Raw genomic sequence first — 24,868 nt, forward strand, 5'->3', positions numbered from 1 at the left:
GTCATCACTGTGTTGGGCCCTCATTGCCCACCAATGACGGTCAGACACTAATAAATGGTGTAGAATTATAGTGATTTAGTATTTATTAGGATTCCCGTTGGCTATTGCCAATACTTTCTTGGGTTCAAAGAGGAATAAAACAATTGCATCACAACAAAACAACAGCCTACGTCATAAATAAAACAATACATCCCTCACACTCAACTCTGGACCTTGAAGCCAGGCAGGGCGCAGTGCACGCTGACACCGTTATGGCTCTCGACCTTCGCCTCCCCCGAGTCTGTACGGGAGTTGCACCGATGAAACAAAACTGCCAATTGTATACCATGAAAATGGGGTAAAAAAAACTCAAGGCTAGTGGAAGATAAAAATAGATAAATAAAAATAGATAAATACTTTGACGTATGCCTAACTCTACCTGGTTTACTTTACTAAAAGAACACCCTCTGTGTAACTCTCGATCCACGATACGGCAGAGGATGTAAAGCAATAATACGTTTTTTAAGCTGCAGATTATGATCGATAATGTCTAAAGCTGCATTGAAGTCTAACAAAACGGCTTCCACAATCTTCCATTTATTTCTGCCACTTATCGTTAATTTGTGTCAATGTTGAGTGCCCTTTCAGCTTGCTGAACGTTAGTTAATTGAATGAATACTCCAAGGGAAAATATTGGCCAGCAAGTGGGAGGGTTTTCAGCAGTTTAATGAAATGTATTCAGAGCGCGCAAGGTAGCCAGACCTGCAGAGCATGTTGGCTACTGAAGAAGTTAAATCTGAATACCAAATACTGAGAAGCGTGTAGGATGGAATCCAACTAAAAGGTACTCAAAGCCTGTACACAGTAGGGGGGGGACTCAACTCGTCCACCACCCACCTGGCTGATGCACGGGAGCCATTTTGTGCCAGAACACCCACCAGCTCGAGAGGTACATGCCAATTAGGAATGAGGTTGATGATTTGGTGGGCATGATGGAGTTGGGCCAGTTTGGGAATTTAGCCATGACACCAGGGTTATACACAGTATATGTATATTTATTTATTTTTAATGAAAAACTAGACTTACCTATTCTAATACTGATCTGAGTAATACAGAGCCTGTGCTGGATTTTATTATGAGCTGGTACTGTATATATTACATCATGTTTAATGTCCTATGATACAGGATACCATTTATGAATGTACAGTATTACATACAGCATGACAGTTAAGCCGCTAACCTGATATACTGTATCTAATAACACTGTACAGCACATCCAAGGCTAAGCCATGTGGCTAATGTCTTGCTGTCGTGGGTCCTGTGTGTGGTTCACCCAGTTAAACGCACACACTTATTACTGGTCCAGGATCAGTTTAGCCTTCTAGAGCATAATTAATAAGAGTACATGGACAGGGAGGGACCTGATCCTAGATCAGCACCATAATGGGCGCTGGCCTAATTCCTGACTCAACACAACCCTGACCCTTTTTTCCTGTCTGTCCCCTGAGCCAGTAGTGATCTAATACCGGTCACTTGGGCCTAGATTCAGACCTTTAGGTCTACTTTCCTGGAGCCGCTTGTGGATTTGAAAGTTCTTGCACAGTTCCAGCTTCGATTCCGCCAAAATAACTGCTAAGTGGATCTGATTGAATAGAGCCCTTAGACAAATAAAAAAAATCTCATCGCTGCAACTCCCGTACGGACTCGGGAGAGGCGAAGGTCGAGAGCCATAACGGTGTCAACGTGCACTGCGCCCTGCCTGTCACAGGAGTCACTTGTGTGCGATGGGACAAGGACATCCCTGCCAGCCAAACCCGGACGACGCTGGACCAATTGTGAGCTGCCCCATGGGCCTGGACTCAAACCCACAAACTCTATAGTGGCACAGCGCCTTAGACCGCTATGCCACTCGGGAGGCCAATGTACACTGATGACTCAACATTATACACAGCAGCTACCACTGCAAGGGAAATCATTGAGAATTTTATTTTACCTTTATTTAACTAGGCAAGACAAATTCTTATGTACAATGACAGCCTAGGAACAGTGAGTTCACTGCCTTATTCAGGGGCTGAACGACAGATTTTTACATTTTCGGCGCAGGGATTTGATCTTGCAACCTTTCGGTTACTGGCCCAAAGCTTTAATCACTGGGCTACCTGCTGCCACTGGGGCGGGGGAGGGCTTTGTATGCGTCGTGGAAGTTCGAGTAGCCACGATCCATAAAGCTACCAGCTTGTCGCACATTCGATATGCTGATAGAATTTAGGAAGTATGGTTCTTAGGTTAGCTTTGTTAAAATCCCCAGCTACAATAAAGCCACTTGTGGATTTTAAAGCTCTTACACAGTCCCAGCTTCGCCGCCACAAAAACATCCGCTATGTGGATGTCGGCTGAAGCGGATCTGATGTGAATAGAGCCCTTAATCAAATTGTATTGGTCACATACACATGGTTAGCAGATGTTAATGCGAGTGTAGCGGAATGCTAGTTCTGACTATGCAGTTCAATCTAACAAATCTATATGATACAAATCTAACACCAGCAAATGTAAAGGGATGAATAAGAATATGTACATATAAATATATGGATGAGCGATTGAGTGCGGCATAGGCAAGATGCAGTAGATGGTGTAGAATACAGTATATACACATGAGATGAGTCATGTAGGATATGTAAACATAAAGTGACTAGTGATACCTTTATTAAGTCTGTTTATTTAAGTGGCCAGAGATTTGAGTCTGTTGGCAGCAGCCACTCTATATTAGGGATGGCTGTTTAATAGTATGACAGCCTTGAGATAAACAGCTTCTTTCAGCCTCTCGGGCTCCCAGCTTTGGTGCACCTGTACTGACCTCGCCTTCTGGATGATAGCAGGGTGAACAGGCAGTGGCTCGGTGGTTGTTGTCCTTGATGATCTTTTTTGCCTTCCTGTGACATCAGGTGCTGTAGGTGTCCTGGAGGGCAGGTAGTTTGCCACCGGTGATGAGTTGTGCAGACCGCACTACTCTCTGGAGAGCTTTGCGGTTGAGGGCGGTGCAATCGCCGTACCAGGCGGGGATACAACAACAAGATGCTCTCGATTGTGCAGCTGTAAAAAAGGTTGCGAGTGTTTTAGATGACAAGCCAAATTTCTTCAAACCCCTGAGGTTCAAGAGGTGCTGTTGCGCCTTCTTCACGACGCTGTCTGTGTGGGTGGACCAATTGTTTGTCCATGATGTGTATGCCGAGGAATGTAACACTTTCCACCTTCTCCACTACTGTCCCATCGATGTGGATAGGAGGCTGCTCCCTCTGCTGTTTCCTGAAGTCCACGATCATCTCCTTTGTTTTGTTGACGTTGAGTGAGAGGTTATTTTCATGACACCACACTCCGAGGGCCCTCACCTCCTCCCTGTGTGCCGTCTCGTCGTTGTTTGTAACCAAGCCTACCACTGTAGTGTCATCTGCAAACTTGATGATTGAATTGGAGGTGTGCATGGCCACGCAGTCATGGGTGAACAGGGAGTACAGGAGAGGGCTGAGAATGCACCCTTGTGGGGGCCTCAGTGTTGAGGATTTTGATTTTATTTAACAAGGCAAGTTAGTTAGTTAAAATAACCAATTTGTATTTACAATGACGGCCTAAGAACAGTGGGTTAAATGCCTTGTTCATGGGCAGAACGACAGATGTTTACCTCGTCAGCTCAGGGATTTGATCTAGCTGGGTGGATCAGTAGAGTGGAGATGTTTCGCCTCCCGGGTTGCTGCCCGTCAGGCAGCCCATCAGAAAGTCCAGGACCCAGTTGCACAGGGCGGGGTAGAGACCCGGGGTCTCGAGTTTAATGACGAGTTGGGAGGATACTATGGTGTTAAATGCTGAGCTGCAGTCAATGAAGAGGATTCTTACATTAGGTTTTCCTCTTGTCCAGATGGGATAGGGAAGTGTGCAGCGTGACAGCGATTGCATTGTCAGTGGACCTATGGGGGAGGGTAAACAAATTGGAGTGGGTCTAGGGCGTCAGGTAGGGTAGAGGTGATATGGTCCTAGTCTCAAAGCACTTCATGATGACAGAAGTGAGTGCTTCGGGGCGATAGTTTTTTTTAGGTCAGTTACCTTAGATTTCTTGGGAACAGAAACAATGGTGGCCATCTTGAAGGATGTGGGGACAACAGACTGGGATAGAGATGGGTTGAAAATGTCCGTAAACACACCAGCCAGCTGGTCTGCGCATGCGCTGAGGACGCGGCTAGGGATGCCGCCTGGGCTGGCAGCATTGCGATGGTTAACATGTTTAACGCACCTTGGCCACGGAGAAGGAGAGCCCACAGGCTTTGGTAGTGGGCCGTGTCAGTGGCACTGTACTGTGCCACTGAGCAAAGAAGTTGTTTAATTTGTCTGGGAGCAAGACGGTGTCTGCGACGGGGCTCGTTGTCGTTTTGTAATCCGTGATAGACCCTGCCACATACGTCTCGTGTCGGAGCCGTTGAATTGCGACTACTTTGTCTCTATACCGACGCTTAGCTTGTTCGTTTGCCTTGCGGAGGGAGTAGCTGCACTCTTTTTATTCGGTTGTGTTTCCGGTCGCATTGCCATGATTAAAAGCGGTGGTTCACGCTTTCAGTTTCACGTGAATGCTTCCATCAAATCCACGGTTTCTGGTTAGGGAAGGTTTGAATGGTGACAGAGGGTACGACATCGCCGATGCACTTGCTAATAAAAACTCGCTCACAGAGTCAGCGTATACATCAATGTTGTTGTCTGGAGCTATCCGGAACATATCCCAGTCCACGTGATCGAAGCAATCTTGAAGCGTGGAATCCGATTTGTCAGACCAGCATTGTATTGACCTGAGCACGGGCGTTTCCTGTTTAAGTTTCTGTCTATAGGCTGGGAGCAAACAAATGGAGTCATGGTCAGATTTTCCAAAGGCAGGGCGGGGGAGGGCTTTGTATGTGTCGTGGAAGTTCGAGTAGCCACGATCCATAAAGCTACCAGCTTGTCGCACATTCGATATGCTGATAGAATTTAGGAAGTATGGTTCTTAGGTTAGCTTTGTTAAAATCCCCAGCTACAATAAATGCAGCCTCAGGATGTATGGTTTCCAATTTACATGGAGTTCAGTGAAGTTCTATCAGGGCCGACGAGGGATCTGCTTGGCTGTGACTATAATCGAAGTGAATTCTCTTGGAAGATAATGCGGTGGGCATTCGATTGTAAGGAATTCTAGGTCGCGTGAACAAAAATACTTGAGTTCCTGTATGTTGTTATGATTAACGACTCATGGTGTAATCACAAGGCATACAGCCCCGCCCTTCTTCTTACCAGAGAGATGCTCGTTTCTGCCGGCACGATGCATGAAGAAACCGGGTGGATGTACCGACTGACAACACATCCGGAGTGAGCCATGTCTCCGTGAAACAGAGAATGTTACCATCTCTGATGTCTCTCTGGAAGGCAACTCGTGCCCTAATTTCATCCACCTTGTTATCTAGGGATTGGAGTAATATGCTCGGAAGCGGTGGATGGTGTGCTCGCCTTCTGAGTCTGACCAGTAGGCCGCTCCGTTTGCCTCTCCTGCGGCGACCGCATTGTTTTGGGACGGCCTTTGGGATAAGATCGCATGTCCAGGGTGGAGGTCCGAACAAAGGATCCACTTCGGGAAAGATGTCTTTCTGGTCGTAATGATGGTAAGTTTACGCTTTTATATCCAATAGTTCTTCCCGGCTGTATGTAATAACAATTTAGATTTTATAGGCTAACAATGTAAGAAACAATACATTAAAAAATTAACTGCATAGTTTAAGGACCTGAAGCCAGGCGACCATCTGTCGGTGCCATCTAGCAACCAGCTGCCTCACTGACGCCCACCCGGGATAATGATCCAAACAGTTCTGCTACTGCCCACTCTGAGGACCAGTCCATCCCATATGCCTGCTCTTTGGTCCCATTATGCCTGTGTGTGTGTGTGTGTGTGTGTGTGTGTGTGTGTGTGTGTGTGTGTGTGTGTGCGCGCACATACGAACCCATGCACATGCAGTTAGAGCACTCAATAAAAGGTTGTATCCCTCACACAGGCTGTGTATAATGGTAATCCCTGTACTAGGTGACCGGAGATGTACTCTATTAATCCTAGGGGCTTTGGCTGATGGTTGAGGTGGATGACAGAGTGGTTGGAAGGTAAAGTAGGGGTGGAGGACATTTGTTTTTGTTAGGGGTAGGATGAGGGATGTTATACAAATTTAATTGAGTGTTCCGTTTAAATTCCATTTGTAATAAGCTCCCATTTCACAAATGACGGCCATGAATATTTTACATAATTACATAATTCTTGTTATTTATGACAAAAGTTTCATGTATATAATGTAAATCCATTCTGAAAGTGACCAAACTCTCCATAATACAAATATGGAATACAGCATAAAAATATCAGATGTTAACAGTCTTCTTTAATGATCGCTAGTGGAGCGTAAAAATCACATGTGGAAAGGACTAAGAGTGCAAAACATACTATATTACAAATAGTTGCTAATCAATGAAATGACAGAAATATTCCAGTATATTGTTAATGTGAGAGAACTTCACAGAAACCACGTGATAATGTCTCAACCGTCGAGATCGATTCAGGATCTGTATATGGTCAACGATACGAAGACGTGGAAGAACAAGTGCCTTCACTTAGCTCAAAGAGCTTTCTTCCCGTGCTTCCTCTCCCTCACAACCCTTGATCCGATAGTACCTATAAAAAGAAAAATGATAGAAGAGTATTGAGACGCAGCCCTACTCAAGCTCACGGTCCAAATTAAAGTGAAGTGTATGTAGGGCCCCGGGGGGGGGGGGGGGGGCCCAGCACACCTCTCATTCCTCAGTCTCAGTCGGGTTGAGTCAATAGAGTGTACTGTGGACTGACTGGGCCCTTAGGGCCACCATCTAGTCCAAACCCCATGCCTCGTTGCTCCACTGGCACAGATAAGAGTTTATAGAATCGAATTGATGTTCACAACTAACAAGTATCATTCACATGAGAGCGCGTGAGTAGCGGAAGTTGAGAAAGTTTGGTACAGTATGTAAAGAGAGTGCATCGAACCTGATGCTCGGCAATTTTACAACACTGGGTGATATAAATGTTGTATATAAAATGTTTCCAACAACATGCAACAGATGTGGTTAAAAAAAATATTAAAAAAAAACATTTGTACAACAGAGTGCAACATGCACTCAATGGTTTGCCCTCATTTTACAGTCCGTCCCTGGATCCATGCACATTGAAGCGATCATGCAGTTCTCTGCTTGTATATTTATTGGCGGTGACTCGAGCTATAGAACGCCAAACAAACCTTCAATAACCACCTGTCGAACGACAGGAATGCAGACAGGTGTAGTAGAAACACCTGCACAGCCAAAAAGCTACAGATCCTTGTCTCTAAAAAAGGTTGTATTGTGGTCTGTCCTACGAGAGCCCATCATGCCCATAGCAGGCATAGTTTCACTTGTGGACAGATAAACCAGTTGTACAAGACACTTAACAGTTTGCTCCCTATTAGTGGCCTTAAAAGCGCTTATGAAATTGTATCGAGACGGTATTCTGCCCGGATTCCTGGTGCATTAAGAGTAAGTAACAGACAACATTTTGCAACGCAGACGAACATTTCTTATTCGATCAGTTCATTTAGTCTTCTCCTGTTTCTATCCATTTGGTACCTACTGAATATCCAGCTTTGTGTATTTCACTGCAGCGACAGTCTCTTCCTGTCCCCTGCCAAACCATACATAGTGTGTAGAGACTCCACTGCATCTGGAGACTGGAGGAAACTGAAGCACACAGGCTCCAGCCAGACCTCCAGCTGGTGCTGGAGTCTGGCCCAAAACCAGCTTAGGGGCCGGGGTTCCATTTCAGAGCGGCAGCCTGAGAGCCCCGGAGGCCCAGGGAGACAGGCTGGAAGCCACAAAGGCACTTTTGTCTGGCTTTCAGTTCCAGGTCGTTCCAGCCCTAGACGTCAACGCCACCGGTCACTGAGCAGGTATTCATTGCATCTGGCTCCGAGTCCCGACAACTGTGAATGACATGGCATGAATCTCCTAGTCTCTTTAGTTTCCAGGAAGGCAGTGGACAACGTAGGCTATTCATCCTCTCTTACAGAGCACATGTTCTCTCTCCTCCAGACTCCAGTATAGTACAGTATATGTATGCCATTGACAGGTAATCCAACAGTTGCGCGAACACGCATAGGCTGACGCACGAACACATGCAGAAATACTCGCTCCTCCAACTTTTCCAACAGTTTTGTGGCTGGGACTGTAGTCATGTTTCCCGAGCAGCGAGTTGTGGTAAATACCATTTAACTCTAGTATGTTTTACAACTGGAGCGGTCGAAGGTGAGGGAGTCTTTTCTCATCCTGCTTTTCTTTTAGGGTGGCATTCCTCCACGTGTTTTGATCAGTTAAAGCCTAGATTACACTATTTCATTCTATAGTGACTTCCTTCAGTGCACGGTCTGTATATACAGTCGAGTGTATGCAGATTATATAGCCCTTGGATCACAACACAAAGTTCAGAATATCGTTATAGCCTTTTGGGTTTCCCAGGTAAGTGGCGTGGTAAGCGTTAGGGTAGGGCGTAAGGGCTTAGGTTGTAGGCCATGGCTATGACTAGTCAGTCCCCTAGTTTATGGACATAGTTCACAGGGAAAGTCCCACTTCTGGATGGATAGCCCTCGATGTGGCCGACCTGTAGGCATAGAAACAATCGAGATCAATAACCAGATAGACGGAGAACACAGAGGGACATATTTAAGATACAGGGACATTAATGTCAGGGCTTTCTCTATGCCTGTGTATTTTTTTTTTTTTGTCTTTATGCAGAACGTGATACAAAAGAAGATAAATATTTTGCTATATCTCAATGAGACTAAGTTTTAAAAAAAAGAAAAAAAAGAGCTCGGTTGGAAGACAATTAACCAGCTGAACTTTGTGTTAAACCTCTTATTAAAAATGAATTAAAAATAGAAAAAAAAAATACATAACGGTGAATAAGAGGTTTATTTCTACTCACCCACCAGTGGGGGTCCTCGGTGGCTGTGACTACGATGACCTCATCCTTGAAGAAGGCCAGCTGGTCCGAGCTGACAGCTCTGCAGTCCACCAGCGCCTTTACCTTCTTCTGTGTCGGCCGGCTCTTAGATACCTCACACACACACACACACACACACACACACACACACACACACACACACACACAGATGCACTTTACAGACACAATCTTATACAGGCATACAGTATGTACCAAAAAAAATGCATACTTGCTGAATGTGGAGTATAAGCAGCCAATAATATCCATGCCAGTCTTTTTCAGTTATATTCTACTGCTCATATTTTCACATTGTTTTATAGTGATGCGCGGGTCAGCGGTTTGTTTACTCACACCCACTCGCAATTGCTAATAAGCCGTCCTCAACAGCCTGATAATATGTGATAGAAATCTGAGGCCAGCACCCAACCTTAGACAGCAAATGTAGAAAATGCACTGTACAATTCCCCTTTAATCTCTTGAAGATTTACTGAATGACGTTTTCTTGAAGCGCATTTATTTGAAGTGCGTGCATTTAGGCCCCGATGGCCTAAGAAATACCTTTATGTAACCTATAGATCTGAACTTGACCAGAATGATACATTTATGGATTTTGGGGGGGGGGGGGGGGGGGGTTCTCTTTATCCAACCCGCTCACCACCCACCCGCCCTTCATCCACACAATATTTAGGGACCATAATAAACCAGCCCGCCCCGCAGATATAACGGCGGGGACTGCGGGTTATGAGTCAACCCGCGCGTCACTGTATAAGCACTTTATGGCATCTGCGGATGTAAAAAGCTTTACAAAATCAATCAATTTGATTGATTACCATTTTCTTATACAAAAATACTGCACAGTAGTTCTACGATGTTAGAACACTTATACGAACCGTATTAGATACACACAGATTAGACAGTAATGTCAAAGGGATAGTGTGAGATTCTGGAAGTTAAGCAGTTTTTCTACATATCCAGGTGAACTCGTGGACAAAAAAAAAGCATATTATATGTACCATGGCATTTCTGCGAGGGCGCGGGGCGGGTACAGTGATGGGCGAGGTGGTGGGTGTGGCTGAAGGTGTGGCGCCGGGGGCGGAGTCGTTAGTCACGAAGCTGCAGTACAGCTCCTCCTGACTGCCAAGTGCCACACAGCTGGGAGAGGTCACGGCTGTAGAACCCTTCCCTTGTCCTCCGCTATTGGTCCTCCTGTACGACGTCGTCTTCTCTGAGCTAGGTGTGGAAGAGAGGATGCGTTGGCAAAACACTCACAAGGACTTCACCCACTCACAGATTCATCCCTATGAGCAAAAATACGTCGGTTGAAAATAAGTATTTTTGGTTGACTGCTTTTCAACGTCTTGTGCTCACTGGGATAGGACATACGGTATACATGAAATGTCAAGTGTACTGTACAGGTATGCATGTTACACAAAATGCTATGTTATTTTTTTGTCATCAACCACATTCCTTAGCATTTGACATTGGGAAAGCAGGGGTTCATTGGGGACATTACTGTTAGAGAGTAGGCTGAATTTGAATCGTTTACTGACTACCTCGAGGAAATTCCCTAGGTGCCAATAGAGGGCGCTGTAAGATAAAAGTAACTGTGCCCTGTGGCGTGCTGTCCAAAAGCACACAGCAAAACATAAACTGTGTTCCCCAAAACAATTCTTAGGATGAGAATTAACTTTCTTAAATGGGTGTGGTGACAAAACAAATGCTCGATGCTTCTATCAGGAAAACGGCTTTTGAAGTAAAAAAAAAAAGAAGTCTGGCTATTTCTTACCTGACGGGTCCTATGTGGTTCTGAGGGGAGCTGGACTTGGTGCTGCTGTCTAAGGCCCCAGACCATGAGCCACTATTAGCCTGACCCTCCCATGCTGCGGTCGGTCTCTGTCCCCTCACCTGACCCCCCTGGCCGTGGGGTGATCTGGGTGGCCGCCCCCCCTGGGTCTGACCCTCCAACATGGGGGAGGGGGGGCTGGACTGGGGGGCAGGGTTAGAGCAGCAGCGCCGGGGGGATTTGCGGCCCCCCTCCTGGGTGGACACGGATATCTGGGGGTCCGAGCGGCCTGGAGGTGGGGAGAGGGGGAGACGATAGCAGTTGAGCAAGAGAGGCACAGGAACCGACTTTGTTTTGTATGGCAGTTTCTTTCTCAATTAGTTCTTCCTTGATTCCTCGCATCCTTGCCTCCTTTTGAAAAGGTGAGGAAGATACGAAGGAAGCTCCTCAAATACAGTTGAGAAGTAGATGTGAGGAATCATGGAAAGTAGAAATTGCAATCGAGCCCTCATTTCAGTGTTTGGAAATGGAAACAGATTAGGTGTGTGTGTGTGTGTGTGTGTTTGAGGCTCACCTCTCATGATGGCTTTAGCAGGCAGCGGCGGTGGGGGCTTGAGGACGCCAGATGGGGCACTGTTGGCGGGGGGGTTACGGTACAAGAAGTCCACATTTTCGTAGGTCTTACACGCCACAGGGGCGTTGGCGAAGCTCCAGCGGGAGGGCGAGGCGCCCACGCCCCCGTTATAGGGCAGAGACGAGCGCAGGTTCCTGGGTACGAGGCTCAGCTTGGGGAAGAGGGGGAGACATTCATTGTTTAATGACCATAGAAGCCTAGTGCCCGCCCTTACCCCTAGACACTTGGATCTGAAAGGTGTAAGCAATATGGTGAAAATTCCAACTAGCCTACCTGAGGCTTCCTTTATGGCAAAGTATCTGGCCCTGTTCGAATACTTCAAAGACACAACCTTCCGTTAGTGTTTCCTTGAGGTAAGAACAGATCTATACGTGATTGGATAGGTGAAAGCACCAGTGACCACCAATCCAACCACTTTAGATGAATAATTACTTCAGGGAAACTATGAAGGAAGGATGCATTTCTAAAGTAAGGCTCTTACTCACCTGCTCTTGCATCTCCCCATGACTAAGTCCAGCGTAATAGTGAGCCATACGAGCAGAGTGACTCAGAGGGAAATGCTAAATCCTAGTGCGGGGGGGTAGGCAACACTAGGCACCACACCAGACCAACTGAGCTCATAAATCAGTTCAGTAATGGCCTAAAATACAACACACCTGGTCATCCAGGTCGGTAATCCAGGACCAGGGTTTCCTACCCCAGTGTATTGGTTGTAGTGGTTAGTGGTACAGTGTGTGTACCCACTCGTCCAGGTCGCCTTTGCTGGGTGTGTGTTCACGTGTGTGTGTATGTACCCTCTCATCCAGTTCATCTTCGCTGTCGTACAGGTCCTGGCTCTGCGTCTCCCACATGTACTCCACATGGATCTGACTGTTGAACTTCCCACTCTGGGCCAGCTCCAGCTAAAATACACACGCACAGACACACGTCAATCATGCAGCTACAAATCCATATTTCACCCAGAGTACAAACATACAAGTCATTGTATGCTCCTATCAGTAGTGATTAATTGCATTAAATACTTGAATATCATCCAGAAATTGAATTAACATATTCAAGCTTTGGGGCAACTGTTAAAACCACTGAAACTGTAGTCTCAGAACCCAGAACCAATCTCACGTGTGCTGGCCACCTACTTTAATCTTTCACAAAAGAGGGTCAAGTTCAATAAATTCTAACTCTTTTCACTTTGGAAAATGTGTATTTGGAATTGTAACTTGGCTGAATTGACTGAATTTTTTTTTGACCCCAACCTTGACTGAAACAGCAACTTCAGTATCAGGTAACTTGGCTTATTCCTTTTTCAAACAGGAAAATATTGGATACAGTTGTCCAGTTACACACCCAAGGATAAGAGGACAGGAACTGAAAACGGACAACACACACTGTCCATTTCGTTCATTATGGACTTTACTACGAGGATTAAGCAACGAACAAATAATCTGAGCATGACTGAGCATGTTATTTATTGTTCCATAATGATAGGAAGACAGGAAATTGAACAGGGTCTGAGCAGGTTTAGCAGGGCGAGATGGGAGCTAGTAGGAAAATAAAGCCTGTATTAGCACTGGGAGTTGACTGTAAACTAAGGGTGAGTGTATGCGTCCCAAATTACACCCATTTCCCCATGTCGTGCACTAATTTTGACCAGGGCCCATGGTACAAGACTTTTGACCTGTGTCCTATGTGGAATAGGGTGCCATTTCAGTCACGTCTTACCAGTTCTACACACTGGGAGTGCTGCAGTCTCCTGGCGATGTCCAGGGCCGTCTCTCCTGATGAGTTCACTGGATAACGAGAGAGAGAGAGAGCAGATAGACTAAACAAGCTGTGGTATCTCAGACACACACACACACACACACACACAAATATAAACAGCAAGCTGAAACAAAAGATCCCAAAAACGTTCCAGACGCACGCACACAGCTTATTTCTCTCAAATTTGTCTACATCCCTGTTAGTGAGTATTTCTCCTTTGCCAAGATAATCCATCCACCGGACAGGTGTGGCATTCCAAGAAGCTGATTAAACAGCATGATAATTACAGAGGTGCACCTTGTGCTGGGGACAAAAGGCCATTAAAATGTGCAGTTTTGTCACAGCACAATGCCACAGACGTCTCAAGTTGAGGGATCGTGTAATTGGCATGCTGACCGCAGGAATGTCCACCAGAGCGGTTGCCAGAGAATGGAATGTTTATTTATCTACCATATGCTGCCTCCGTCGTTTTGGACATACTGGCAAATTCTCTAACTCACACCCGCAGACCATGTGTAACCACGCCAGCCCCAGGACCTCCACATCCGGCTTATTCACAAGCGGGATTGTCTGAGACCAGCTACCTGGACAGCTGATGAAACTGTGGGATTGCACAACTGAAGAATTTCAGTACAAACTGTAAGACACCGTCTCAGGGAAGTTAATCTGCGTGCTCGGTGTCCTCACCAGGGTCTGCTCACCTTTCGATGGCCACTGGCATCTGTTTCAACTGTACCGGCATGTATGGCGTTGTGTGGGCAAGTGGTTTGCTGATGTCAATGCATGCCCCATGGAGGCGGGGTATGGTTATGGTATGGGCAGGCATACGCTACGGACAGGCCCATTGTCATGTCAATCATCCGCCGGCATCACCACGTTTCAGCATGACAATGCACAGCCCCATGTCGCAAGGATCTGTACACAATTCCCGGAAGCTGAAAATGTTGCAGTTCCCGCAAATATCCAGGAACTTTGCACAGCCATTGGGGAGGAGTGGGACAACATTCCACAGGCCACAATCAACAGCCTGATCAACTCTGTGAAGGAGATGTGTCACGCTGCATGAGGCAAATGGTCACACCAGAAACAGACTGATTTTCTGATTCATAAATCATGTGAAATTATGATGATATTTTTTGTCCAAAAATGGTAGTAACAGTCTTGTCCGGGAGTTGCAACAATGAGACTCGGGAGAAGTGAAGGTCGAGAGCTTGTGTCCTCCGAAACACGACCCCGCCAAGCCGCACTGCTTCTTGACACTATGATTGCTTAACCCAGAAGCCAGCCGTACCAATGTGTCAGAGGAAACGCAGTACATCTGGCGACCATGTCAGCGTGCATGAGCCACAGGAGTCGCTAGAGCGCGATGGGACAAGGACATCCCCGGGCCGGCCAAACCCTCCCCTAACCCGTATGACGCTGGGCCAATTGTGCACCGCCTCATGGGTCTCCCAGTCGCGGCCGACTGCGACACAGCCCGGTATCGAACCAGGATCTGTAGTGACGGAGCTAGCATTGGATTGCAATGCCTTAGACCGCTGCATCACTCAAGAGGATTCATTTATTTATTTCAATTGACTGATATGAACTGTAAGTCAGTAAAATCTTCAACAACAAAAAACATCAAGCACTATGATGAAATTGGCTCTCATGAGGACCGCCACAGGAAAGGAAGACCCCAGACTTACCTCTGCTGCAGAGGATCAATCATTAAGTTCATTCGAGTTACCAGCCTCAGAAATCATCAATTAACTGCCCCTCGGGCTGTTACTTGAACTCTGAGGAGCAGGCACATCAATTGTTCAGAGGAGACTGCGTGAATCAGGCCTTCATGGTCAAATTACTGCAAAGAAACCAATAAGAGACTTGCTTGGGCCAAGAAACACGAGCAATAGTCATTAGACTGGTGGGAATCTGTCCTTTGGTCTGATGAGTCTCAATGTGAGATTTTCGATTCCAACCGCCCTGTCTTTGTGAGATGCAGAGTAGGTGAACGGATGATCTCTGCATGTGGTTCCCACCGTGAAGCATAGAGAAGGTGCGATGGTGCTTTGCTGGTGACACTGTCCGTGATTCATTTAGAATTCAAGGAACACTTAAAAAGACACAGCATGGCTACCAAAGCATTCTGCAGCGATACGCCATCCCATCTGGTTTGCGCTTAGTGGGACTATCATTTGTTTTTCAACAGGACAATGACCCAACACACCTCCAGGCTGTTTAAGGGCTATTTGACCAAGAAGGAGAGTGATGGAGTGCTGCATCAGATGACCTGGCCTCCACATATCACCCAACCTCAACCCAATTGAGTGGTTTGGGATGAGTTAGACCGCAGAGTGAAGGAAAAGCAGCCAACAAGTACTCAACATGTGCGAACTCCTTCAAGACTGTTGTAAAAATGTTCCAGGTGAAGCTGGTTGAGAGAATGTCAGGAGTGTGCAAAGCTGTCATCAAGGCAAAGGTTACTGCATGATTCCATGTGTTATTTCATAGTTTTGTTGTCTTCCCTATGATTCTACAATGTAGAAAGTAGTAAAAAAAAAGAAAAATCCCTGCGCTGTCAAGTGAGGGACTTTATATATACACACACACACACACACACACACACACACACACAGGTGTGTGCCTTTCCAAATGATGTCCAAATCAATTGAATATACCACAGATGAACTCCAATCAAGGATGATAAATGGAAACAGGATGCAGGAGCTCAATTTTGAGTCTCATAGCAAATGGTCTGCTGAATACTTATGTCAATAAGGTACATGGTTTTTAAAAAAAATGTAAAACATTTGCAAACAAACATTTCTAGAAAACAGTTTCTGCTTCATCATTATGGGGTAGTGTGTGTAGATTGACGTGATTTTAGAATAAGGCTGTAACATAAAATGTGGAAAAAGTCAAGGGGTCTGAATACTTTCTGAATACACTGTTTTTATGAGCTAAAATAAACGCAACATGCAACAATTTCACACAGTGTTATGTGACTTGTTAAGCAAATTCTTACTCCTGAACTTATTTAGGTTTGCATACTTGACATTTCAGCTTTTTGTTTATAATTCATTTGTAAACAACAAAAAAACATCCACTTTGACAATGGGGTATTTTGTGTAGGCCAGTGACAAATACATACAGTTGAAGTCACAAGTTTACATACACCTCCTGACATTTAATCCTAGTAAAAATTCCCCGTTTTAGGTCAGTTAGGATCACCACTTTATTTTAAGAATGTGAAATGTCAGAATAATAGCAGAGAGAATGATTTATTTAAGCTTTTATTTCTTTCATCACAATCCCAGTGGGTCAGAAGTTTACTTACACTCAATTAGTATTTGGTAGCATTGCCTTTAAATTGTTTAACTTGGGTCAAACATTTCAGGTACCCTTCCACAAGCTTCCCACAATAAGTTGGGTGAATTTTGGCCCATTCCTCCTGACAGAGCTGGTGTAACTGAGTCAGGTTTGTAGGCCTCTTTGCTCGCACACGCTTTTCAGTTCTGCCCACAAAACTTTCTATAGGATTGAGGTCAGGACTTTGTGATGGCCACTCCAATACCTTCACATTGTTGTCCTTAAGCCATTTTGCCACAACTTTGGAAGTATGCTTGGGGTCATTGTTCATCTGGAAGACCCATTGCGACCAAGCTTTAACTTCCTGACTGATGTCTTGAGATGTTGCTTCAATATATGCACATAATTTTCCACCCTCATGATGCCATCTATTTTGTGAAGTGCACCAGTCCCTCCTGCAGTAAAGCACCCCCACAACATGATACTGCCACCCCAGTGTTTCACAGTTGGGATGGTGTTCTTCGACTTGCAAGCCTCCCCCTTTTTCATCCAAAAATAACAATGGTCATTATGGCCAAACAATTCTATTTTTGTTTCATCAGACCACAGGACATTTCTCCAAAAAACATTATATTTGTCCCCATGTGCAGTTGAAACCATAGTCAGGCTTTTTTATGCCGGTTTTGGAGCAGTGGCTTCTTCCTTGCTGAGCGGCGTTTCAGGTTATGTCGATATTGGACTCGTTTTACTGTGGATATAGATACTTTTGTACCCATTTCCCAAGGTCCTTTGCTGTTGTTCTGGGATTGATTTGCACCAAAGTACGTTCATCTCTAGGAGACCGAAAGAATCTCCTTCCTGAGCGGTATGAAGGCTGCGTGGTCCCATGGTGTTTATACTTGCGTACTATTGTTTGTACAGATGAACATGGTACCTTCAGGCGTTTGGAAATTGCTCCCAAGGATGAACCAGACTTGTGGAGGTCTACAAGTTATTTTTCTCAGGTTTTGGCTGATTTCTTTTGATTTTCCCACGATGTCAAGCAAAGAGGCACTGAGTTTGAAGGTACACCTCCAATTGACTCAAATGTCATCAATTAGCCTATCAGAAGCTTCTAAAGCCATGAAATCATATTCTGGAATTTTCCAAGCTGTTTAAAGGCACAGTCAACGTAGTGTACGTAAAGTTCTGACCCACTGGAATTGTGATACGTGAAATAATCTGTCTAAACAATTGTTGGAAAGATTACTTGTGTCATGCACAAAGTAGATGTCCTAACCGACTTGCCAGAACTAGAGTTTGTTAACAAGAAATTTGTGGAGTGGTTGAAAAACAGGTTTTAATGACTTCTGACTTCAACTGTGTGTGTGTGTGTAATATTTGCAAGTTGCATAGACTTGATTTTTTATTAACTACCTATTCTGTACCCCACACATACAGATAATAGTAAGGTCCCTCAGTCGAGCAGTGAACTTCAAACACAGATTCAACAAAGACCAGGGAGGTTTTCCAATGCCTGACAAAGAAGGGCACCTATTGGTAGATGGGTAAAAATTCTAAAAGCAGACATTGAATATCCTTTTGAGCATGGTGAAGTTATTAACAACACTTTGGATGTATCAATACACCCAGTCACTACAAAGATGCAGGCGTCCTTCCTAACTCAGTTGCCGGAGAGGAAGGAAACCGCTCAGGGATTTCACCATGAGGCCAATGGTGACTTTAAAACAGTTAGAGTTTAATGGCTGTGAAAGCAGAAAACTGAGGATGGCTCAACAACATTGTAGTTACTCCACAATACTAATCTAATTGACAGGGTGAAAAGGAAGCATGTACAGAATAAAAATATTATAAAACATGGATCCTGTTTGCAACAAGCCACTAAAGTAATACTGTAAAAAATATGGCAAAGCAATTCACTTTTTGACCTGAATACAGAGTGGTGTATTGGATTTGCCCCAAACACACATTACTGAATACCACTCTCCATGTTTTCAAGCATTTGGTGGCTACATCATGTTATGGGTCTGCTTGTAATCATTAAGGACTGGGGAGTTCTTCAGGATAAAAAATATCTACAGTATGGCAAAAATCCTTGAGGAAAACCTGGTTCAGTCTGCTTTCCACCAGACATCGGGAGATTAATTCACCTTTCAGCAGGACAATAACCTAAAACACAAGGCCAAATTTACACTGGAGTTGCGTAGCGAGAAGACATTGAATCTTCCTGAGAGGCAGTTACAGTTTTGACTGAAATCTGCTTGAAAATCTATGGAAAGACCTGAAAATTGTTGTCTGGCAATGATCAACAACCAATTTGAAGAATTTTGAAATGAACAACAAAAAAACAAAAATGGGCAAATGTTGCACAATACAGGTGTTGAAAGCTCATCGAGGCTTACCCAGAAAGACGCACAGCTGTAATCACTGCCAAAGGTGCCTACAAAGTATTGACTCAGGGATGTGAATACTTATGTAAATGAGAGAAAATGTGCAAAAATGTATTTAAACATGTTTTCACTGTCATTATGGGGGTATTGTGTGTAGTTGAGTGAGAAAAAAATTATATTGAATCAATTTTGAATTTAGGCTATAACACAACAAAATGTGGAATAGGTCAAGGGGTATGAATACTTTGAAGGAACCGACAGTGTGTGTGTGTGTGTGTGCGTGTGCGCGTGCGTGTGTACCAGGTACCTGTGTGGAGGACAGCCTTTCCTTTGAGGAGTAGTTTGAGGCACTCTGTTTTGTGGTGCTGGGCGCTGTAATGTAGAGCAGTGTTCCCCTCTCGAGTCCTCTTCTCTAGACAGACACTGTTGTGCGGGGATAGTTGGAGTCAATGACATGCATGTAGGCCTATGGCTTTGGTGGCTGGTGTAGGTAAGACACTACTAATGGTCAGTGCTGGTGACTAGGGGTTTGTAACATTTTCAAGACATTCCCAGGTTTTCTAGAAATCCTGGTTGTAAAAATCTCAGTAGTCAGGCGGGAATAAGCAGGAAATCCAGAATCCGCCAACCAGGTTCTGTTCAGGAGGGTGCAATGTTACAGAATATTCAGGTAGAAATGTGACCAGATCTGCTCTATATCTGAATTTCTATCTGCAACGTTCTAAACATTTCACCGTACTGAACACAACCCTGGGTTGTTTCTGAGCAAGTTATTAGCCCCCCCCCCCCCCCGGGTTGGAGCTGTGGTACGGACAGGTTCCCTTGAGGGGGAGGAAACGGAGACTGCTACGCTTAGCACACTGACGACAGTTCCCTATATATTGAGAGCCCTGGGAGCTCACCTGTTCTGAATGAGGAAGTCCACCAGGGCTAGAGAACTCCTGTCCTCCAGCCTGACAGCCAAGTGAAGAGCGGTCTCTCTCAGGTCCTAGAAGAGACAAACTCATTAGGCAACGTACACCCACTGTTGTGCTCCGCTCAGCACTGAACCACAAAAAAAGCAGAAATAATAAATTAGACCCTGCCAACACACACACACAATGTGTGGATGTCAGTGCTACTTGCACACCTTTTCCTGAGTGGAAAACAGCAGACGGGCAAATTTGATTAAAGAAAGGAGAGGGAACGTAACATTTTAACAAGAGAAGAGAGGAGATGACAGGATGAAGGGGTGAAAAGGAATCTGAGAGCGATAGATTGATTGCAGAGAGAGAGAGAGAAGGGAGCGGGAGACCAACTATCCACTCAAGATGCTTCATACAAAAACAGAGATATTTACGACAAAAACATAGGGACATTAATGTCATTACGTGTAGAATAATTGGGAGTCTATTTTGGGACATTGCATCCACAGCAGTCTTCTGAGAAAACCAGCCAGCCATAGAATACCGGAAGAGTCAACTGGATGAATCAAGCCCATAGAGGAATGTTGTTAAATGGAGCCTTCCAGCATAAGCTAGTTGTTTAACCTGTTAGAGCTCTAGGGGCGCTATTTCATTTTTGGATAAAAAACGTTCCCGTTTTAAGCGCGATATTTTGTCACGAAAAGATGCTCGACTATGCATATTCTTGACAGTTTTGGAAAGAAAACACTCTGAAGTTTCAGAATCTGCAAAGATTTTGTCTGTAAGTGCCCCAGAACTCATTCTACAGGCGAAACCAAGATGATGCATCAACCAGGAATTAGCAGAATTTCTGAAGCTCTGTTTTCCATTGTCTCCTTATATGGCTGTGATTGCGCAAGGAATGAGCCTACACTTTCTGTCGTTCGCCCAAGGTCTTAGCAGCATTGTGACGCATTTGTAGGCATATCATTGGAAGATTGACCATAAGAGACTACATTTTCCAAGTGTCCGCCTGGTGTCCTGCGTCGAATTCGGTGCGCAATTGCCAGCTGCTTCTACTTTACAATTTGATTCAGGGGAGAAAGCATGTGTCCAAGAACGATGTATCAATGAAGAGATATGTGAAAAACACCTTGATGATTGATTCTAAACAACGTTTGCCATGTTTTCAGTCGATATTATGGAGTTAATTTGGAAAAAAGTTCGCGTTTTGAGGACTGAATTTTCGGATTTTTTTTGGTAGCCAAATGTGATGTATAAAACGGAGCTATTTCTAATACACAAGGAATCTTTTTGGAAAAACTGAGCATCTGCTATCTAACTGAGAGTATCCTCATTGAAAACATCAGAAGTTCTTCAAAGGTAAATGATTTTATTTGAAGGCTTTTATGTTTTTGTTGAAATGTTGCGTGCTGGATGCTAACGCTAATGCTAACGCTAAATGCTAACGCTAAATGCTAACGCAAGCAAGCTTTTACACAAATGATTGTTTTCCTATGGTTGAGAAGCATATTTTTAAAATCTGAGATGACAGTGTTGTTTACAAAAGGCTAAGCTTGAGAGATGGCATATTTATTTCATTTCATTTGCGATTTTCATAAATAGTTAACGTTGTGTTATGCTAATGAGCTTGCTGATAGATTTACACAATCCTGGATACAGGGGTTTTTTCATAGCTAAACGTGACGCAGAAAACGGAGCGATTTGTCCTAAACAAATAATCTTTCAGGAAAAACTGAACATTTGCTATCTGAGAGTCTCCTCATTGAAAACATCTGAAGTTCTTCAAAGTTAAATGATTTTATTTTGAATGCTTTTCTGTTTTTTTGTGTAAATGTTGCCAGCTGAATGCTAATGCTAAATGCTACGTTAGCCATCAATACTGTTACACAAATGCTTGTTTTGCAATGGTTGAGAAGCATATTTTGAAAATCTGAGATGACAGTGTTGTTAACAAAAGGCTAAGCTTGAGAGCTAGCATATTTATTTCATTTCATTTGCGATTTTCATGAATAGTTAACGTTGCGTTATGGTAATGAGCTTGAGTCTGTATTCACGATCCCGGATCCGGGATGGGGAGATCAGAAAGGTTAAATCATATGGGGGGTGGGGGGGGGGAGAGAGAGAGAGACCAGCTGCCTTTTGAATTATTTCACAGCTCTTTACATTAGAAACAGCATCCGAACGATGCCCCGCAGGGCACACACTTCAAAGCATCCACTGGGAAGTCATCTTCAGAACTTCGTACTTGATCCTACATGTTACATGCAGTGTTTATGTTTATAGCCTGCGTGTCTACCCGTCTGTCCAACTTCCTATCCTCCTACCTGTCTGCGTCTCCTATAACAGTACCTGTCCTTCAGGCTGTGCTAGCGGTTTGGCCAGGTCCTCTCCCATGGCGTATAACTGCAGCAGGGCGGTGAGGTCCCGGCTCCTCACGGCATCATACACACGCCACGGCTCACCCTCCTCCCTGTCCCTGCGCAACACGTAGCGCCGCTCGGCATACTTAGCCACAATGTACTCCTTCCTGGCATTCCTAGTTTCACCACGACACACACACACAACCATAGGTATTGAGAAACTGGCAAACTCGCCAATGAGAACATGACTGCAGCACAAGGCCTTATAATGAACTCACATGTCACTCTGGGGTAGAGGTTTGATGGAATCATTGGGAAGACTGGCCTCCATGATGTCATTGAACCGTGTGTTGCCTATACTGACCGCCAGCTGTGGACAGAGACAGAAGCAGACAGACCCGAGAAGGGAGGAGTTAGAGGTATGCATACGTGTCATTTATATACATGACAGGTTCAGAGGGTCAACGGACCAGCTAACGAACCTGGGTTGTCGTCACAACTTAAGACTGTGTTAGCCGGCTGAGCTTAGATGATATCTCTAGAGGTCACAGACAACTACCTCCACGACAGAAGCGCTCGTAGAAGTCTAGAACTCGTGTGTGTGTGTGTGTGTGTGTTACCAGTAGTTCTGAGGTGCTTAGCATGTCCAGTGTGAGGGACTGGATCCTGGAGTAATGGACTCCCAACTCCCTGTGGATCCCAGAACACTCTATGCACGTCAGGATGCCCAGGTTAGTGGAGAGCCAGGTAGGATCTGTTAACGAGGAATGGAGTCCGTGCATTAAAATACTGGGATTGTCATGTTGTTACTCAATGCACACAGAAACTGTGATGCTACGAGCAAAACTGTGTTTCAAATGGCCCCCAAATTTAGTAAAGCTTCATATTTTTGTCAGGGACGGCAAAGGCATTAGCGTGCACAAATTTGTCTCTGTGTTAAAAGTAGGAGAAGATAATATACAGTGGACTGTATACTATTTAGGGCCAGGAGGTTTTCCTGATCATGAGACCTGACTAGAAAATAACTCTTGGCCCTTGGTATAGTCTCTAATTGGACCCAAAACCTCTGGCACTACACCCTCTTTTTTGAAGTCTCTCTCTGGCCATGGCCTCTATCCTGGCCTTTCTTCCCCTCCAGTCTCACCGTGGGCTCCACAGTCGGCGCAGGCCTCGTTGCCGGGCATGCGTCTGAGTTCGGTGATGACGGCCCTGGCCAGCTCTTGCAGCCCGGAGTCCGGGAACTGCAGCTGGTCGCCGCCCAACGCCGTGTTCAGGGCTTCCTCCTTACTGTTCTGCAGCACTGACACCCAACTGTAGGGAGGGAGGGGAAGACCGACACACACACGGATGCACAGAGACACGCACAGACAGAGGGAGACAGACGGAATGGCTTAAACAATGCAATGTAGGTTTACACAATATGTATTGTCGTACAAGTTGTTATTTTTCCTTTTTAATGGAACTACATCTACATTTGAAATGTTTATTTTATGGAAGTACTTTAACTTAACCAAATGCACTTCAAAAGCACCCACCTGCCCACATCAGCTGTGGGTCTAAACACAAGTATAGAATTATACTGTGCCACCGCTATAAGCTTGGCACGTTTACACCGCAGTAAACCTCATTCGGGGCTCTTCTTTCTCACCCCCCCCCCACCCCTACTTTTTGTTGCTTTCGTTTTAGCCAACCCTCCCTCCCTCCAGATGAAAGGCAGAATCTGAAGCCCACACAGAGGAGTGGAGAGAAACCCCCCTACTCGGCTCTGCAGGCTCCAGAGAGAGGTCCCCACCCCAAACCAGCTGGGCTCCCTCTTTCTTCATCCTTCTCTTTTTAATCGCTCTCCGACAGCCCTATTCTCTCAACGCATTGCCCCTCCCTCTCACTTGGAGTCTCTGTGTCTCAAATTACACTCGCTCTTTCTGAAGGTTTCGGTCATCCGCCTTCTGTAACTTCACTATTGCGTTTCTTTCCCCCTCTCAATTTAACTCTTTCAACTTTCTGAAAGAAACATTGTATCCGTTTATCTCAATGTCCCTTTAATGTAACTGTATCCCCTCTACGTTGTATCCGTCTCTCTCTGAAATAAATGATAGATATCGAGAGATGATAAATATATATATATTTATCTCTCACTCTTTTTTGTTTGTTGAATGGCTCAATCATGGAACAAGTCCTGACTGGCACCTCAGTGTATTTGGAACAATGCCCATCTACAATATGAGGGACTCCAGTGCTGTGCTTACATCATGCATTCCTGCTCGTCCTCGGCTTGGAAATGGTAGGTCCGATTGTCTGGAGAGGAGAGGCAGAAGAAAGATGGGTGTGAATGTAGAAGGAGAGGAGAGATGAAAGGAGAAGGAAAGGAGAGCTAGAGAGAGAGAGAGAGAGCGCAGGAGGCTACATACCAAGGGATATATTACAGTGGGAAAACCTGATCCACACACACACACACACACACACAGCGCGAGAGAAACCGTCGAGGGAGACCCGCCTCTCTGCACCTGCTTTCCATTACATACACACAGGTTAAGACAAAGAAACGCATGCATATGGACATCTATATGCAAACACACCCACAGGCATATATGCACACGCACAAACTGCAACATTACAGATTAACCCCATTAGGCATTACTGCAATTCGTTCCAAGGTATAAAACATAACTGGTGATAAACATTTAACAAAAACAAAAAATTGGTTTAATGTCCATCC

General features: G+C 45.0%; 1 protein-coding gene and 1 long non-coding RNA gene across 7 annotated transcripts in view; one reads left to right on the plus strand and one right to left on the minus strand.

The window, feature by feature from the left end:
* Positions 1–6,388: 6,388 nt before the first annotated feature.
* asap3 (ArfGAP with SH3 domain, ankyrin repeat and PH domain 3) overlaps positions 6,389–24,868 on the minus strand; it is a 48,198-nt gene continuing 29,718 nt past the window's right edge. For 2 of the 6 annotated variants that reach the window (XM_090220484.1, XM_021584397.3), the window contains exons 13-26: positions 24,399–24,447; positions 23,297–23,463; positions 22,773–22,906; positions 22,431–22,522; positions 22,142–22,328; positions 19,787–19,872; positions 19,192–19,307; positions 13,165–13,232; positions 12,240–12,347; positions 11,386–11,596; positions 10,815–11,100; positions 10,042–10,258; positions 9,015–9,142; positions 6,389–8,686 (exon numbers count right to left, since the gene is read on the minus strand). In XM_090220484.1, coding sequence (XP_090076610.1) covers positions 8,638–8,686; positions 9,015–9,142; positions 10,042–10,258; positions 10,815–11,100; positions 11,386–11,596; positions 12,240–12,347; positions 13,165–13,232; positions 19,192–19,307; positions 19,787–19,872; positions 22,142–22,328; positions 22,431–22,522; positions 22,773–22,906; positions 23,297–23,463; positions 24,399–24,447 — 1,898 coding nt within the window. In that variant the 3' untranslated portion in view covers positions 6,389–8,637. Of the gene's footprint in view, positions 8,687–9,010; positions 9,143–10,041; positions 10,259–10,814; positions 11,101–11,385; positions 11,597–12,101; positions 12,348–13,164; positions 13,233–19,191; positions 19,308–19,786; positions 19,873–22,141; positions 22,329–22,430; positions 22,523–22,772; positions 22,907–23,296; positions 23,464–24,398; positions 24,448–24,868 lie in introns of all 6 variants that reach the window. The other 4 variants (XM_021584396.3, XM_021584395.3, XR_016491872.1 and 1 more) reach the window with 3 other exon arrangements.
* Positions 21,018–21,581, plus strand: LOC149972038 (uncharacterized). The gene is made up of 2 exons (XR_016491874.1): positions 21,018–21,151; positions 21,519–21,581. It is a non-coding gene; the product is annotated as an uncharacterized LOC149972038 (long non-coding RNA).

The sequence above is a fragment of the Oncorhynchus mykiss genome, chromosome 25 (assembly GCF_057628025.1).
Source record: "Oncorhynchus mykiss isolate SJ-2025 chromosome 25, ASM5762802v1, whole genome shotgun sequence".
NCBI classification, from domain to species: Eukaryota; Metazoa; Chordata; class Actinopteri; order Salmoniformes; family Salmonidae; genus Oncorhynchus; species Oncorhynchus mykiss.